Consider the following 18,166-nt stretch of genomic DNA (forward strand, 5'->3'; position numbering starts at 1 on the left):
TTTCAATCAAAGCCACAGTACTTTGCATTCAGAGCAGCTCATCTGCTACTTCCTTCATGTCTTTCAACCTACCTTCCGACTGTTGACATCTTAAAGAAACCTGTATCCATTTGTTTACTGAAAAAATAGTTTAGTAAAGTCGTGCTCTATGAGCTTCCTACATTGGAATACACGAATACAGGAAGTGCTTTCAACAGAAAGTTACACAGTTTTACAGTACAACCTGTCTAAGGAGATTTGGAAGGGACCAAACTAATGATCTGGTCTCTTTGGATGAGGCAGAAGTACAGGCAAAAGGGAAAAACCCAATTTATGCCATAGATAGAGCTCGTTCCTGTCACAGATGGAAGAAACATTAGTTTGATGCCAGAGTTCACCTGTTGCCCAAATGCTAAGAGTTTTCAAACCAACTGCGTATCAAAAAATGAAGACTTATTTGTACTCAGCTCCTGGAAAGAAACTCAGTGTAAACCAACAGTATCGAATTATTTGCTATGTTACCAAGTGTTCTCCATCGGTGGGTTTGAATTTTGCTCTAGAGATGATTCGATTTTTGTCAAAGTGCAAAGTATTGACCTTTAATCTGAACACAGGCAGGTCAGAAGCTACAGTGTTAGAGCAATACAAAATTACACAAGGAGGAGCTTACACTGATTTGGAGAACCTTACATAAAACGTTTCTGAATCCAAAACCACAAAACAAACCCAAACAAATACAGCATCAGGTAGATGGGAGAGGGACCACTAACGTATCTGTGTACAGCAAGGCTTCTCTGTCACCAAGGAAGCGTACGCAGGACTCTAAGTGAAGATTATCTATTAAATCCCACCAGTTTGCCTGTTGTGCATTCTTTATGATGGAATGTTGAGCTCAGTTTTCATTTTTCACTTCCACAGCGGATCTGTTGATCATTGCCAGCAAAGATCATCTTCTGGAGACCAAAATCTCTTAGAACCACAACTGCACTTTGTACTATCCATTACGATTCTAGTAGAGTATGCCATCTACATACTTGCTGTCCTTTGGATTCTTTCATTTCAGTCCAGTGATTGAGTTCATCTTCTCCTGAGCTGTTGAGACCTAAGGAAATCCACCCTATCATCTCTTTTCGCTTCATGCTGCGCTTATTATACACAGACAGTATGAGTGTCACATCTGAAAGCTGAAACAGTGCCACTTGGAAAACAAAGGTTTCTTTGTATACTGGATTCGGCTGTCCTCGGCGGATTGACGTTTTGCATTTGGACATCTCTTGCCCCATCGAGTTCAGCAGTGTTAACTTCACATACGTATCTACAAAAGAAATCATATTGTGGGGTGTCAGGTATCTCAGAACCAAAGCTTTTGAGAGTGAGAGGTTTACAAGACACAAGGATATGGTGTATACCAGGCTGACTAAACACGGCTTAGTTTAGACACACGGGAAGATGACGAGTAAGCAAAATATTACAAACACACTAACAAATTAATTAGCTTCAGTACCATGTAAATGGGTTAAAGGTATACCTCATAATCCTCTTCCCATCAACCCCTCTTATTTGTACTAAACAAACTTACATTGCATTAACACGTAGCAAGCTCCAACTAGCCACAACACTGTGAAGCATACCACTGAACTTCCAGAGAACAGGAAAAAAGAAAATGCAACGAAGGCAAGTAATGAAGATTAAAGAAATAATGTTGGTAAAACAGCCAGAATGAAATGCTTAAGAATAATCTCTGCATGGATGTGGCTCTCACTTTGGGCTTGTCAATTTGAGATATTTTAAAGACCTAAATGTAGCAAAGTGCACGTAAAGGTGGAAGTTTACACAATACAAACAACCCTATTAATCTGTACCTTCACGAAGGAACACAGTTAATACACCTTTAAAGAGAAATAAGGTTTTGCATCACTTGTACACTGCTCCTAGGAGGTACGTTTAAGAAGCTGATGCAGGTGGGGTTAGCACACACTGGGTGTTAGTATTTGGGCAGAAACCCTTATTTTTAAAGCTCTACTTTCATTTGACTAGAACGGCACCGAGCCATGCTCCAACAGAAGGATGTGTATTCCATGACATTCACTCATTTTAAGAAATATAGAGCTGTATAAAACAATCTGGTGTTTCATTCTTTATATCTGTCACGTTCATGTTAATGAATAATAGTATTAGAAGACTGGAGTGATTTTATGTAGATTTGATGGAAGATTTCTGTAAAAAGAAAGGAATATTTTCACTTTGCAGATACACTGAAATCCCAACATCCATAATCAGAGATAGATGCAGCTTGTGCGTTACAGAGTGCCACAAATAAGAAACACATACTTTTATAAACCGATATGGTAGGCAGCTGTGCATAGCTTTACTGCTGGCAAGTTTGCTTTTGCATGAAAAAGACAACATTCAGTTAGTTTCTACAAGAACTCACCTCGGATTATATAAACCTGTCCACCTATCAAGTGTTTTAGACAACAGAACAGTCCGTCTGACAACGGGGGGTGGAAAGCAGTAAAAGAAATAATGACCAGATGTCAGTAGTTGGGTGAGAGAGGATCAAAGGTTAAAGTTTAAGAGGAAACACTATTCACTGGAGTAGAAGACCACAAAACCTTAGTAGCATAGAGCAGAAAAAGGACCGAACAAAAGGATTGATGGGTAAAATCTCATGAAATGAAACTTTTGTGCAGTTTTTGTGTAATCTTTAACAAAAATTACACTTCTTACATAATGGAATACCTTAGCACTGATAGTTACTGGCTTCTACAGCACACTCAACATAGAAAGAATCATGCAAATGACTAGGCAATAGAAGACTGGGTAAAGAAAAAATCACTGTAGCTTTTATCAAGCCTTATGCTTTTTCATGCAAACTCCAGCATATTAAGAAAAACTGCACACAGTAGTTTTACTTCATATATAAAAAGCAATAAAATGAAGTCACTGAACTGAAAACTAAGCTGGTTTTGCCCTTAACTTTTATAGTTTCATATATTTGATTGCAATACTTCAGTTCTTGAGTAGTGACAGACTTGGGCACAAGAATGATTCTGATCTAACCTCTAAAAATAGCTGAGGGATGCTTACATCTGAAATTCAGCTCTGAGCCTCTATTTAAAACGTAAAGATCTCACTTGTTTGAATCCATGTATTTATGGGTTTAATGTGCATGTGCATGCATACACACACGTTCATGTGATGTGCAAAAGCTTGCACCCCGTTTCTCCCTAATGGAAGAATACTAAGAAGCATCTTTCAGGCAAAATATTAACTGCCACACAGAGAAACAAAGATATGTACCTCCCTTCAAAACAAGTCCTGACCAAACACTTGCCTACTCTAAACATCAAGAAGAACTTGGCTATCTGTAGAGATTCTACAAAGACAAGCATAAGCCACCTACTGTTTCTTCTCTAAGGGACACATGGTCCCTTCTCTCCCGGTTTTCCTTCCTGTTCATTCCTTCCTTCCCTCACCCCAGTGTCCTTGTGCCTTCTTGGCTCTCCCCAGCTATTCCTATGCTCTGTCTCCAAATAGGTGACTCTGGGACAGCTACCTAACTATATGAAAGTATAGGAGATTCTTTCACTTTCCTTCTTTGGCCACGTTAACAAAGTCTGGCTCCATCAGCATGAAAAGAATAGAGAAAGCAAAGCAGATTAAGGCTGAGCCAAATGTAATTACTGAACAGAAGAAAACATGGGTCAAGAAAGAAAGAGGAAAGCACCAGTCTCAAGTTGTTTGGCTTACTTCCTGAACTCTGAAGTGAGATGTGCAAACCACTTATGAAGTGTTGGCAGCCTGCTACATAACCTAGTAATGCCAGATAATCTGCTAGCGCCATACAAATCTGGGGCTTAAGAAACAGAAGGCTAAAACCTGAGCCCTCAGCCTAAATCAAGAGGAACAGGCAGGTAGGTCTGGCTACACCTTATGCCCATCAGCCTCATCATGTAAAAACCAATGCAAAATAAATGTGGTACGAGTTCATCACTGAACTTTCTCAAGCTACATCAAAGAATTAGACAGTAAAAACATTCTGTGTGTGACATCCCATCTGCCTCCAATTTAGAAGTATATAGAGTTCACAGATATTTCAGACAAATGTATTTTTGAACAAACGCTTGAGCACATATTTCAAGTCCTTTCTGATGGTGAATATTCCTTCTGCACCACATGCCAAAGGTCTCGATTTGCTTCTCTGTTGTCTTCACTGACATTCCCAAGCTACATATACAACCACCACCTCTACAGAGGCACAAAAGCAATTACAGTCTGCAGTATCAACTCCTCTAGGAAAAGCACTAACTGCTCAGAATGTTTATATTAATATTAGCTGGCATGTACTTTCTCTTTAAACACTGAGGTTTTATTCTTGGCCTGTGATGCCAGGCATTAGTAATTTAGCAATTAATCATTATGATAAAGGTAATTTATTAGTCAGTCATCATGAAAAATTTAAGCAGTCTTGTCAACTTACAATTAATATTTTGAAGCTGAGAGTTTTGCTATTTCCCGACTGACTGCAAATATCAAACATGAAACAGATTAGTTGATGATTGCTCTATTGCATTCTGATTGGGTACAACTAAATGATAGCATTGAAGTCCTTGCTACTGAGAGCCCCACCAGTCCAGAAGCATTAGGATGCATAAAGATTTGTACTCACTGGGTGGTCTGTTCGCTGCCAGGTTTTTGAAGTGGCTGCCTTTTATCACTTCTGCTGATAATCTTCCAGTTGTAGCGTTATAAAGGAGGCCAAGGAGGATTTCTGGAGCTGAGCCATGTACCAGAGACTGACAAGAGGAGGTACTTTCGCTGCAGGACACTTCTGACATGCTCATTTGAGAGTCACAACCCTAGAAAACAGACACAAAGTCCAATGTATTTTGTGGAATAATGTTACTGGGAAGTCAGTTTTTAGACTTACGCATAGAAAACTAGGAAAGCAACTTCCTGACACTAACAGAAGTTTCATTCAATCACCCAATAAGGAATGTACACGCTAAATATACACTCCATTTGCACATGTTGAAGCTAACAAAGACTAAAGCAGTTTGGAATCAAAAAAAACCCACAATTTGTGTTTCTTTGCTTCATAATTCAGGAGAAATACAAGCAGAAGATGAAGAGCAGCCTTTGTGGTCCCAGTTACCTTCAATTGCTAAGGTAGGACCTGTAACATCATTTCTCAGCATCCTGGAGAACATTAAACACTGGATCTTTTACTTTCCCAAACTGGAAAACACTAGTGGGACTTTGAAGATAATAAAATTCAGGAAATTCTTATTCCTCTCTCGTAAAGGTTATTCTCAAGACTGAGAATTTACAAGTAGCAAAACAACAGAACACATGCATGTAGAAAAATGCACTGTCTAGAATAAATTAGCTCATAAGGAACTGAATTGAGCCAGAGATACGGAACTGCAATAGACCCTTTGTCTTGGGTGGGAAAGGAAGGATGCCATCCTGAAGCTCCGCAAGTGATGCTTTAATTCCCACCTTGGAAGCTTCCAAAAAAGTTCAGCTCTCTCATGTATTCTCATCACATTCCATCCGTGACGGGAGCTTCTGATACTCATTCTAACCCCTCATTATTTGCCTTAAAAGAAAATTGTACTTTCTTTATGCTGACACACTAGTCATCCCCTAGTTGTTCCCATCTTTACTCCTTGCTTTCATGCACTGGCACATAGAGTTGCCCTTCTGAAAACAAGGAAGTGGACAGAACCTCGCCATTGGTACAGCAATTTGCTCACTAGCTAAGAAAAGACTTTTGAATTACCAGTACATCCCTTTAGGATGTACATCCCTCTCGGAAAAGGGGTCCTTTGGATCCACAGATTTTTCCAATATGGCTTAAATGGTTTGGGAATCTGGCAGCACAATTCCAAGGAGTCACGATGGTTTTGTGAAGAGGATTCTTCCAGATTCCAAGTATCTCCATCATGTTCAGCAAGAGCTGACATAGGCACAAATCCTCATCAAGAGGAAAGTTAACTTTAAAAGCAAGTAACTTCATCTGACACATAGATGTCAAATGCATTACAGAACCTCAAATTATAGAAGACACAATACCTACAAGAAGAAACTATGAACCTACAATAATATCCTTCACACTTTTACCTAGTTCTTCTCAATAGAGTATTTCCAAGAGGCTGGACAGAAGGCTCAATGCAGTTCCTCATTAATAAACATTGTTGGTAGTAAATGTATTCTTACTATTAAAGAGCCACCTCAACAAAATTCCCTTAGGTCTCAAATTTGACTGTGATTATGCTGCATGTCCACAAAAAAGACATAAGACAAAGTGAGCAGCTGGGTAATGCTCTCCCCACGTGAAAACCTCAAAGGGCTTTGACATCTGTACCCAGAGAAGGTGATGACAGCACTCCTTCCTGATGGCGACTTTCTTATGCAGTTTACTGATGTTCAAATAGGAATCCGATCTAAACAGGTTTGTGACAGAGTTAAACTGGTCACAGTGGGTGTAAGAATGACTTCTAAAACGCTAGAAACAGTAAATAGTAAATGAGCGATGACTGAGTGGGGATGAATCCTGAAGTGTACCTCGAAAGGAAGTAGTTTCTGTGTGATTTAACAGAATAGAGGGGAAACAACAGAAAAATGAACCAAGTGTGATATTACAAAGTTACATAAGGATAGGCTAGGAATATCATTCCCTTCCAGCAGAATCCTGAGTGGACAGACAACACTATGTATGTTAAGGCCAGAGAAAACAAGCTGACCAGGTGGGATGAGAAGACCCAAGGGATGCTTTGTAGTAAGCAGATGGAAATGCAACTCAGCCACTGTACCTTACAACTGCTGCACAGAAAGAACAGGTAGATGCAGTCCTGATGGAAACGAGAAGGTTGCACTTAAATACATTGCTACAACAATTCCTAAACCAAAACATTTTGCCTTTTGTTTTGAGCCAGGTGGCAGGTTTGAAACAAGCAAAAGCATATTTAATCCTTAGTGTGTAATAAACTTAGGAACCTCCTTCCTACCAAATGCTGCGGTGACAAAAGTTTAATGGCATTAAAATAAAGCAACCAAATTCACCCAAGAAAGAATCTAAACCATACTTTGTTTTCCATTTGACATAAAAAAACACCCCAAGCCATTCAGTGTCATGCTGAGGGGAAGGTGAGGTTGTAGTTTGTCAGTTTGCTTCTGGAAGAAAACAGATCTTAAGAGGAAGAAAAGGAGAAACAGGGATCAGGGAAGGTAAAGAGACAGCTGAAATCAGCAAGGCTCAGGTCAGTAACTGAAGCAAGTCTTTTCATTGCACAACAAAGTTAAAATCAGGGATACTGAGTATTAGCAGATGTCTTCCCAAAAGCATTTTCTCTGAGCACAGAGTTAATTGTTCACATTGTGGAAATCCATCCACTGTTTTATGTAAGCCATTCCCTGATGATCATGACTATCGGTAAGTAGCCTGACGTTAACCCTGTAAGGTGCATTAGAAGTGAATAACAACAGGTTTTCAAGCCTGTTGAGAGGGTCTTTTTCCTGTTTCTAGTCCAAATTCAAGAGGAGAGCTACCAAACTCAAGAAAAAAAGACAAGAAGTTACATTTTTACCTGCTCAAAACAGAAGCTTCAAATTGTGCCAAACTGTGAAATATTAACACTGGAATTGCTAATTGCTACAACATGGATATAAACTTAGCTACAATGAAGCTTTCATCTCATGACAACATCACAGTGCTACCAGATGCTTCTCATCTCCTCACAGATCTGCATTCAATCTATCTGTAACTATCTGCAGAACACACTGATGCTGGAGCTTCATTGGGGGAAACAGAGTATTTAGACCAGAATTACTACTTGTTTGAAACATTCTGTGTATCCCAGTTTATTTTATAAGTCCTCCTTCTCTTCCTCTATAAACACTGTGTATTTTAATAAGCAGGAGTAAAAGGAGACTAAGGTTCCCTAATTGCAAAAGCCTTTCAAGGGCAGTGAGGCACCAGAATAGCCCAGTAAGAACCACAGTAAAGTCTTAAATGCACAGTTTTAAGAACTTAGATGAACTGTCAAGGTACTGATGATCTGGCCACAGTGCAAGGAATTGTCTCTCGAGTTTGTCTCCAGTATATTAATGCCAACTCTCTAACCCATTTTTGTCAATTCAGCCATAACAACAACAGAAGCTATCAACAGGAAATACAAGTGAACAAATATTTAGCAAACTCTATTCTAAATATTTGGTTTAAATACAGTAAATCACGATTTTTTAATTCCCAACAAAGAGCTTTGTGCAGAGGACCTAAATATTCCCCTTATACACCACAGGGCAGTGCTTCATTACAAAATCAGGTGGACTTTATTTGACCAACACTTACCAGAATCACTGCTTTACACTGGATCATAAATGGAATATGTGTTATTCTACAACACCTTAGCTATTAATTCTCCAAGCTACTGTCATCCTTGGTGACTTCTCTGCACACACTGTGTGGGGAGGAAACATCACTTTCAAATGAATATATGATAAAACCATTCCCATTAAGTGGTATTTGGGTTTTACATGTTCCTATTGTACAAAAGTTGGCAATCAAAAAAGAACACTTTATTTTTTCCCCTAGTGCCAATGGAAGTGAACACACACAATACATCCTGTCAGACCTCAGCCCCTAAGGACTTTCAGTAATCGTCTTCTTTGCCTTCTTACAACACAGAGAATCCTCTATTTCCAACAATGATAATATATGTAAAATGTACTTATTTGTCTTCCCTCACCAAAATTCCATGGAAACAGGGTATTTGTTACTTACATATTCATGTCCTACTGTTATTTTTCTATAGACTGAAGTTCTGCTCCTAAACTCTGCTCTTAAGCCAACTGGAGTTAAGCACAGAGAATAATGTGCCCATGCTCTGAGGGCAGTTAAAAGTCCGTTTCTCCTCAATGCACAGGTTAAAATCATGCCTCCATAGGCTTACATAGCAAGACCATCTGATTTCTCTTGGCTTTCCAAAATACACACCGGAAAGATGAAACCTTGCTGACAATCCTTCACCAACGAAAATCTGATTCACAGCATGTTGCTTGTCAAAATGCCTCTCTCAAATCCTAAATGTTAATGTTATACCATGAACCTCTTCAAGGACTTTTTTTTGCACATTACTTTCTTCTACTTCTGTATCGATACAACTGAGAGGTTAGGGAAGGAAATCTGAATCCCAGTAGGAAAAACAGAGAACTGAATCCAGGTCTCCAGCATTTCAGATAAAAGTATTTCTCTCTCTTAATCACCAATGCTGAACCCTGAAGCTACTGTTCCACTTTAAGGCAAAGCTTGCTGAAGTGATGAGAGCACCCAGGCACCAAGCAGGCTCCAGACCAGCTCTTAGCCTGGAGCCCATCCTCTGCTCCTGCACTGAGAACAAACCTAGAGGCTCCACATCCCTCATTAGGGGCTAAAGCACTCAATGCTTTCTAACAAGTTTCAAAGCTACAATAACTTCTGGGGAAAAATAAACCAAGATCATTCCTGGGAAAGAGAACTAAAACCACCTGAAATCAGCCCTGAAAACACAGGGATGCAAAATCATTAGGAATGTCAAAGAATGGAGCTCTATAAAGCTGAATTCCGGCATCTAAATCCAACTTATGTGCTGTACTGGACACTTTTGCTTTTACAAAGATGTCAGCCTCAGGTCCTCATCACTTCGGCTTCTGTTTCCACTAAGTCACAGAAGAGCTGCAAGGATCGATACTCAAGCCAGTTGCTTGTATTAAACAATTGATACTCCTCTTGTATGCTGATACCTACAGGATGTAACAACTGTTTGTTTCTAAAGGTGAACCTCAGGGGTCACACGATCCTCAAATTAATATGATCAATATTTTACATAACAAGGCCACAGCCTTGTTAAATGACAATGCTCTGTCCAGATGGAGTTACTCCCTGTGTTTGTTAGAGAGATCAGGGGTAAATCATTTCATTTTTCTCTTTTATTCTGCTCCTTCAAACTGGTTAAAAAGATTTAGTGATCAAACTAAATGACAAATTAAGTAACAGTTCTTATTACTAGGACTAATAATAACATCTAGGAAAGATGTTCCAATTAACACAATGCACATTTCAGTACAAGGCACATTTTTATTCCTGTACTGAACACTTCACAGCACTGACGTCTAAGCCAAGTTAAATTACAGACAGTCAAGGAAATACTGAAATGATTTTTTCCTTATGCAACTTGATTTTAGGAAACAAACACATTTATTCAGGGGGAGTGACATGCTTTAAAAATTACCAGGATTTCCTAGTCACAAATTCAGATTTCAAACTCCTTAGCAAATAGATCCATTCTATATTGATTTTACTCACATCCAGTATAGACTTATTCTGATTATTAAGCTATTATTAATGTTGTTGAATATCAGATTAGCTGAAGTGCTACAAATTCCCATTTCTCATCAGAAGCTTCTGCTCTGACTTATTCTTTACTCTCGAGGGGAAAAAAAGGCTTCTGGATGCAGAATTTTACAAACCATGCTGTTTTCTCACAGATGAAACATGGAAAGATGGAGACAAAATGAAAAGTAAGAATTCCTTAATTCACTACAATGAAGGGCTTAAAACCTTAACAGTTCTATGCGCAGCTTTAATTTACTGGAGATACTATCATGTACAAACCTATAAGCCTTCCTTAGATACATGATGGTACTAACCCTTTTTGAAGTAATATTAAGAATTAAAACCCTTGTGGGTTTTCTAAGAACAATACAGTATTATTGAATCAGGTTTGCTCTCAAACTTCAGGACATCATAATTTCATCATAAAATTAAATACTTAAAAAATACTAAGTTTTAACCAAAATGCTGCTTCTCCACAGGATTTTGACCAAGTTCACAGCAAGGTTTCTATGCTGCTTTTCCTATTTCAGTAGCTATTAGCACTACAAGTTTTTAATGTGATCAGCTCTGCACAGAAAACATGAAACCTCTATCGAAAGGGAAACACTTAAAGGGTTTTATAACTTCTTCTTGACTACATTTAAATGACTCCTTTGCCTTCCCTATCTCATGACAAAAGGTCATTTAGTAGTTTCATAGACTTCACAGGCTTGAAACTCGCAGAGCGCACCCGAGCAGTAGCGGGGGCAAACCTGGAAATGAACATACAGGGGAATTCACAGCATTTACAAAAGTGCTGGTTTTACATCACAAAAGTCTACCAGCTTTTTATACTGCCATGGGCAAGGAGGAGAAGAGGCCTTTTATTATTGCATTCTGTTTCCTGAGATAAGACATGTAGCATAAAGAAACATTCAAGCACTAAAAGCTGTTAGATGCCTGCGCTGGCAATTGAGTTGAGCACATCTGACACAAAATGCAGACGTTTCAACCTGCACTCCTGAGGAAGCCACATTAACAGCTCCTACCCAGACCCACTCCCACCTCCCCCTCTCCTTACTCCTGTCAACCTTGTAAGACAACGGGGATGTTACTATGGGACAGCTTCCAAGGACACAGACTTCTTTAAATGACAGTGTGCTATCCAGATGCACTTATCCTCTATGCTTGTTGGGGAGATCAATGGCCCATTTTTCTCCCTTCTCTCTTGATTATGCTCTTTCAAACTGGTTAAAGAGAAGGAGATTCAGTGATCAAGCAGCAGGCATAATTTATAGGCAATCTATGGACTAGTATTTGATTGCATAAACATTCATGCAATTATTTTTCACTAATCCATAACATTAAGATACGTTTATAATGCATTTGTCAGTAAAACTATTTGTGATTAACAGTTCATCCAGCTCTATTTTGATCTGCTGGTGGGACCCCTTTTGATTTGTTCAGGTCATGTTTAACCTCATGATCCAAGAGGTTCTACAGGTGCTTGCTGTTGAAAGGGATCTGCTTCAGTTCTCAGAGCTATCATACACATCACAAAGAAGGGCAAGAGTTGGATTCTGCTAGTGCCAGCTGACAGGTGATTAACCCAAATCAAAGGACAGAGGCTGTGAAAGATGCTGCACAAGGTCTGACAACCTGAGAGCCAAGCCTGACAAGAGGCTAACTCACTAAAACTAAAAGGATCCTTTCCTAAAGACAACCTATTAACAGGAATGCATATCTGATATCAAATACAGGCTGCTTGAATATACAAAGGAAGTGATTACCTGGAGGTCTAGTTTAAAACAAGCAATGCTAATGAAGAACATTTACGTCACACTGCAAAACCCATGAGAAGAATCATCACCCAGTAAGTAAATCAAAACCATAGAAGCTCCACAAACAAGTTATAAACCTTCAGAGTAATAACTTCATCTGTCTGTGCAATGTCTCTGATAGGAATTTCCCCCAGTGGAAATAAACAGGAGGAAACCAGTACATGGCTTTTGCTGAAGGGTGCTCAAACCTGCAAACAGAACCTTTCTGTGTTTGCCTTTTTCTTGGTTACTTGAAGGATAGTAACAAAAGTGAAATGTCTGCATGCACATGCATGCAAACCATTCAGATTATTAACACACAAAACAGTCAGGAAATTCAGTTAACTCTAAAGGAAACAGGTATTTCAGCCGGATTCCTGAGTTAAGGAATGTTTCTCCACTGAAAGAGTTGATCAAGAAGGATTTAAACAGTGCATAACCTTCAGATGTGGAAATTTCATGCTAGTGACAACCTTGAAAACCTTTACTTGTAGCTACGACAAAGCCACTGCTGGGAAATCCACAGTATGCTTTTACAGCAGGATTACCTTCCTTCCTGCTCATTAGAACTGCAGGAGTGGTTGGGAGAGAATCACACCACAGAGAACCACAGTCTGAGGATCTCACAGATACCTGAGGAAACTCTTGATTTATATATATATATATATATATACATATATATATGTGAGCTTCTTGCATTTTATTTTTGTAAAGGTGATCAAAACCAAACATGTAATTTTAGACAATGTTTGTCACTTTCTGAAAAGAGAGTATTGCTCAAAAGAGTTACTTATTTAATTTAGAACAGTTATTCACAGCCCCTCATTTGACTGGGGACAGTTTGGAGACTGAAAAGCATCACCCTAATGTTCAATATAGTAACATCATGTCTGAAACACAATGCATAAGCTAACATATACCAGGTGATAACCATTGCCCTCAAAGTGGAGAGTACACACGTGTGTGCCCAAGAGTATTTTTATACATTCAATTCATAAATGCCTTCATGGAAAAAGTTGTAATCAAAATAATGCTCAGACACTCTGGATATTTACAGTAAAGACATAGGAAATAATCCTTTATGCACTTATGAACACTTCCTAGACTTGTTGAGCAGGAAGAGGTATGCTGTGGTCATCCAACTTCCAAGACCTGATACTTCCAAAACCAACCAAAACCAAAACCCAGGACTGATTGTTGCTTCAAAAAGCAACCTCTGGGATGGTGAAGAGGATGATGCTTGTTCCTCTGATCTTTTCCAAACAGATTGCACTCAGTAAACTGCTTCTGTGTTTTTATAACCACTTCACACTGGAGGCTGTTGTTCACTGTCAGGAAAATGTCTTCAGATGAGAGGAATGAGGAACAACTGAAAACAGCCCCACAGAGACTTCCTGAAGGAAAATAAGCATCAAAAATGATTCTAAGCTCCAACACAAGTGAATGAAAATTTGTCTGCCATTGTACTAAAAGGAAAACGTCTCTGAAAGCATCTTCCTAAGTAAACTACACACATGCAAAACCACAACGCACACACCTCCTATGAACTTTGGATGCAACAGCTCATTTCTATCACACCTAAGAGGGAGACGGTCTCAGGTAACAGTGACATGCACTTTGGCTAGCCCTTACTGGTCCTGTTTCCTCCTCACTCAAACATATGCTGAACTTGGAAGAGAGTGTGATAAACGTAAGGGAGCTGAGGAGGAATTCCCTGTTATGTGGGAGAACTGCAGATGGGGATAATAGCTGCTAATGCAAGACATTATACACAATGTAGGAAGGTGAGGAACAGGGTGACATCGAGTGAGGAAGGCTGCTGAATATACTTGTGAATCCGAAGCCATGTGTAGCTGTGAAACCTATATAAGGAGCACACAAGTGCTACATGCTCCCCATGATGTGCACTTGCCCACATTTTAACAGCAACCAGAGTTGCTGGCCCTGCTCCCGTGAGCATGCCCCTGTGTTTGAAAGGCATCAAACTCCCTGGTCTGCCTCTAACCATATTGCACTGTTTTAGCTCAAACCACACTGCCTTGTTTTAGCTTTAGCCACGCTGCTTTGTGCATGGCTGTGAAGGAATTCAGGTTAGAAATGAAACAACCTCATGTTTTCAGATGAAAATACCCAAGAGGATGACCTGGCTGTTTGCAAGAACAAGGGCTTGAATACAAGTCACACATCCTAAAAACGCAATGCATTTTAACACTCTTGGAAAATAACTATATGTCAAACCCTGTTATAAATCTGCTCATCAAAAAATATAATACAGGCTATAATAATAATAGAAAAATACCTATGAACTCGGATGTGAATGAGTTTTCAAAGGTTCACAAAACCCCATAGATCCTAATTCAAGCTATCCAGACAATGAAGGTTCCTTTCTGGTAATAGGTAGGGCTAAAGCAGACCTCCATAAACCCCATTACAGCAACAAACTTTGGGAGATCCTTTCACTTCTTATCAATAACCTTATTCCTTCCCCTCAAAAATGAGGGGGAAAAAAGTGCAGATGTGGCATCTTCACTATCACAGAACATAAATATCAAGTTTCTTATCTTCGATGCCTTCTGGAATCTGTTTTAACTCTCCCTACCACAGAGGCTCAAGAAAATAATTCAGAATACACAAAGCACATAGAGGATACAGCAATCAGTCAACAGCCTGGCCCATTCTCTGGCCTCTTTTGAGGACTTTGGTATATCTCCTACAAGCATCTATTGACAACACACACAAATTTAGCGAGTCCATTTGGAATATTCAATGGTTTGCTTCATGGGGTGCTTATTTCCTCGCTGTGAAACCAGCAACCTCAGCATTAGGGGCATTCACACCAGGTAGGTGAACCACTTCAGCCTTGGAATACACCCATTTGTACTTAAGGTATCATAAAAAAACTGTGCTATTGTCAGCTGATCCTCTTTCAGATCCAGGTTTTAGTCTCAGCTTTTACTAATTCTAATTAATATTTTTTGCATTAAATAAAATGGCATTTTATTTTGAGTGCCTTTTGCAATACTCAGCTTCAATAGAATTGCCATTACAACTGATCCAACCTTTTTGCATTGTTTTGCGTTATTTCACCTAAAAAAAAACCCAAATTTCCTTTCTTTCCCTTCTCCCCTTTTATTGATAGTTTAAAAACCTCACATAAACCACATACAATGCCCAAATAAGGCTGTTCTTGCTAAATCACCTTCTCTTCCCCTCAAAACTCCATTATTTAGCACATATGCAGCTCCTAAGCCATGAGCCTTCAAGCAGTCCTACTGTGGGAAGCCCTGACAACAACATCACAAACACCCTCTTTCTGGACAGAAGCATGCTTAAATATCCACAACAAAGAAAGAGGAGATGCTGATCATTGCCCTTATAGAGCTCTAAGTGTCTGGACAGTAAAACCAAAGTTTACCCTTACTGCTGCTTTGCTTTAGTAAAAACATTACATTATCTGCAGGGACAAAAGATGCTGCTCATCAGGTAGGCAGGGGTTTTTCAGCCAACAAAACTCCTTTTCAGTTTGAACTGCTTCTCACACTATCATTCACTTTAGAACCAGGAATCAATTATTTACAAGGTTCTAGTCTGAAGTTATTAAAACCAGCTCTGTGCTTCCACAATTCCCCTTTCCTGTCTTTCTTTCTGGAATGGAAAATACCTATTGCAACCAAGATTTAATTGCAACACACGGAGCGCACTCACTAGCATGGATTTTTTCTTTCCCCTCTATCCTATTTTTATTTTCCAATTGAGATGCTATGGGTAGCAGAGTAAAGATTATACTACTAAATACATATGTAATTGCGTGTTGATATACATACCTATATTCCCCACTATGTCCATATTTATGGACTGGAAATTTCTGAGTAATTAAAAGGAAAAATACAGGAAGCTTTTGCAGCTGGAAAGTGAATGTACTTACAGAAGCTCTAAGGAAATGATCCTTGTGCTAATACAGTGCCACCACTGTCGAAGAAAATAGAGCAGATGTGATGACTCTATAAATACACACTATTCTCCCAGAATTCAGGACACTGTACAGCACTGCATTCTCATTGTGCCTCATTTAATACTCACAGACAGACTGTAAGAAGGCTCCAGTATCACTGGCACTGACATCTTCCCTTGAAGGTTCAATTTGGTTAAGTAAAAGACCTTTTCTCCCACAACCCTCTCCTTTTTCATGCGCCGTACGCTGTAGAGTCTGAAGCGAACCGCGTAATTCCCAATCATCTCTGACTCCACGTGATTGAATTTGAATGTCTCTGTGAAGACAGGGCACGGTCCCCGCTGGATGCTGGTTTTTGCTCTCTGCTTCTTTATAGGGAGAAGAACGAGGTGTACTTGCCACGAGCTTCCACCTGTCCTGCTGTAAGTGGGAATGTCTGTGACAGCTGTCACTGTCACCAAAAGCTTCTGTTCCTGTGAGTCATAGTCAAAAGTCACATCCAGTGTGCCGTATTTAGCTACTGGCTCAGGATCAAAAGGTTTAGGGAGCTGCGAAGACGATCCTCGAGCTGACATATCCTGAAGAAGAGGAAGGGAAAAAAAATGGCTATTTATTTATTTATTGTATTCTATTATTAAATCTACCATGGAAATATATGGCTTTCCCTAAGCAATATGAAGGGACTATGATCATCTCATTCCTTTCATACACTATGCACTTAAACACTGAAAGGAGACAGCCAACTAGCAGCCAAGAAAAATTCAAAAGCCTTTACCTGGCCAATACTATCAAAAGCCAGGAGCCAGTCAGAGAGAGCTCAGATTAAACTGGGATCCACTTCTGATCTCCCCTGTACATGTTAAAATGCATATACATTTGCCACAAGATAGAACTACCTCATTTCAGTGCCAGGATGCACAGTGAAGTGAACATTATTATTAGAGTGGCTTAAGAGATGACTACCGATTTGAGAGCATGGTGAGACCCAGGAATGAATACAGGAATACCAACACCTACTTGCACATGTAGCTCTTGTTGCACTCCACAAGCATTCTATGAACGTGCCAAAAATTAGCATGGTTTTCTTAATGGACTTTTACTGGAACAGTGTTAAGATGCATCTGTCCTGAACACAACTCCTGAACCTTCTGCAAACAGCATCAGCCCTAAAACTGCATTTCAACCGTAGAATTCAGAATGTTTATTGTCACTTCAAACTTTGAACAAAATGCAGATGCTCTACATTGTCACAACAGGTAGTTTGATAGTGATACTGAAACACATAATACCTCCGAGTGCAGGTCACCCTACTGTTCATAAGCTATTCCAAGTATGTAAACCAAATGTATTTCCTGTGTATTATCAAAGATACGCTGGTTCATGCACATTAATAGATATCATAATAAAACCTTCTGGATTTAAAAATGCCATGTTTTTATTTTAAACCAATTCTACATTGCCATAGATATTTGTTCCTCTGAAAGCTTCATTCTTCAAGTTGTTGAGTGGCTGTAAAAAAAGGCTGGCAGTATTCTCAGCTCTTATGGAGTGTGCTTACATTAATGACTGGTGTGACACAAAACGGGAAGAACTAGGATTAGATTTGCTGCAATCTGTCGGGGTTTGAGGACCATATGTACACATGCTTCTTCCCCAGTAATGGAGATCATACATACAGATTCTGGTCCTAGCTCATCAGCAGGTACATACAGAGTACTAGCTACTGGAGGAAGTCGCAGCTGCACCTTCCAGATGCTGCATCAACACCCCAGGTATGCAACATCAGCTTCAGAAACTGAACAGAAACAACTGCTGACACATCAGGACTGAGCCTTAATATGCACTTCAAATCTTCAGGTAGAGGCAAAAGACAAACGTGTACCAAAAAGAGCCTCTTCTGCACATGACATCACTAATGTAGCCTTACCATGGGTATCAGTGCAGAAACTGGCTGTTAAAAGACTTTTCAAGGAAGCACATGTCAGAAAATACGATTTCCTCGTAGTAAAAATAAATAGGTATCTTTTCAGTTCATAGCAGAGAAAAAGCCAATTA

The 18,166-nt window shown here is 39.4% G+C and overlaps 1 protein-coding gene across 3 annotated transcripts in view; it reads right to left on the reverse strand.

Moving 5' to 3' along the window:
- Positions 1-550: 550 nt before the first annotated feature.
- SYT14 (synaptotagmin 14) overlaps positions 551-18,166 on the reverse strand; it is a 58,388-nt gene continuing 40,772 nt past the window's right edge. For all 3 annotated transcript variants that reach the window (XM_034060727.1, XM_034060729.1, XM_034060728.1), the window contains 3 exons: positions 16,240-16,689; positions 4,652-4,841; positions 551-1,294 (listed from right to left, as the gene is read on the reverse strand). In XM_034060727.1, coding sequence (XP_033916618.1) covers positions 981-1,294; positions 4,652-4,841; positions 16,240-16,689 — 954 coding nt within the window. In that variant the 3' untranslated portion in view covers positions 551-980. The remainder of the gene's footprint in view (positions 1,295-4,651; positions 4,842-16,239; positions 16,690-18,166) is intronic.

Source organism: Melopsittacus undulatus, chromosome 3, assembly GCF_012275295.1.
Source record: "Melopsittacus undulatus isolate bMelUnd1 chromosome 3, bMelUnd1.mat.Z, whole genome shotgun sequence".
In the NCBI taxonomy this organism is placed as follows: domain Eukaryota; kingdom Metazoa; phylum Chordata; class Aves; order Psittaciformes; family Psittaculidae; genus Melopsittacus; species Melopsittacus undulatus.